The sequence below is a fragment of the Propithecus coquereli genome, unplaced genomic scaffold, assembly GCF_000956105.1.
Source record: "Propithecus coquereli isolate 6110/MARCELLA unplaced genomic scaffold, Pcoq_1.0 Scaffold576, whole genome shotgun sequence".
In the NCBI taxonomy this organism is placed as follows: Eukaryota; Metazoa; Chordata; class Mammalia; order Primates; family Indriidae; genus Propithecus; species Propithecus coquereli.
In genome coordinates this window covers 265,100-265,737 of record NW_012151685.1, presented here as the reverse complement: position 1 = coordinate 265,737, position 638 = coordinate 265,100, and the positions used below count along the sequence as shown (strand labels likewise).

The following is a 638-nucleotide window of genomic DNA, read 5'->3' as shown; positions in this document are numbered from 1 at the left end:
CAGTTTAAAAATAATTACATAACCCAAAATGCTGACGAACCATTATTTATTCTTGTTTTCAGGGATACTATGATACTATGGATGCTGGTTACATGGATGAAGAAGGCTATTTGTATGTTATGTCTCGAGTTGATGATGTAATAAATGTTGCAGGTCACAGGATTTCTGCAGGTGCCATTGAAGAGGTATTGATAAATATTGGCATTCTATTCCAAGTAGTGTTTAGGAACAGAGATAAACTGAAGACAATATTGAGGTTAAGTCATTCCACCTGAAAAATTACCACACCCTTCCCTTTGTGGCAGAGGTTAGGTTACTCTTATAGCTCTCTCACCTCACTTCCTCTTGTGTAGATTTTCATATTCTCCACATTCCCCCCATTCCAGTTTGGGTCGTAGTAAGCAGTTTTAACCATTTACATATATTTGTTCTTACGGGAGAGCCTGTATACATTTCCTACTTCCTACTTGCTACTTGATTGCTTCTAGCTTCTTGACTTACTCCTGCTTGATAATCAGATTTGCATATGGTCTTTAAGTGGTGCGAGAATTAAACATTTCATTATACTTTTAAATCCTGAGAATTTTCTTCCAATGTTAAATCACATAAAGTCCCCAGAAATTTTTTAATATTTTAAA

General features: G+C 35.4%; 1 protein-coding gene across 1 annotated transcript in view; it reads left to right on the top strand.

The window, feature by feature from the left end:
- ACSS3 (acyl-CoA synthetase short-chain family member 3) overlaps nucleotides 1–638 on the top strand; it is a 193,199-nt gene that overhangs the window by 182,096 nt on the left and 10,465 nt on the right. Inside the window, exon 9 of the mRNA XM_012658161.1 lies at nucleotides 55–185. Coding sequence (XP_012513615.1) covers nucleotides 55–185 — 131 coding nt within the window. The remainder of the gene's footprint in view (nucleotides 1–54; nucleotides 186–638) is intronic.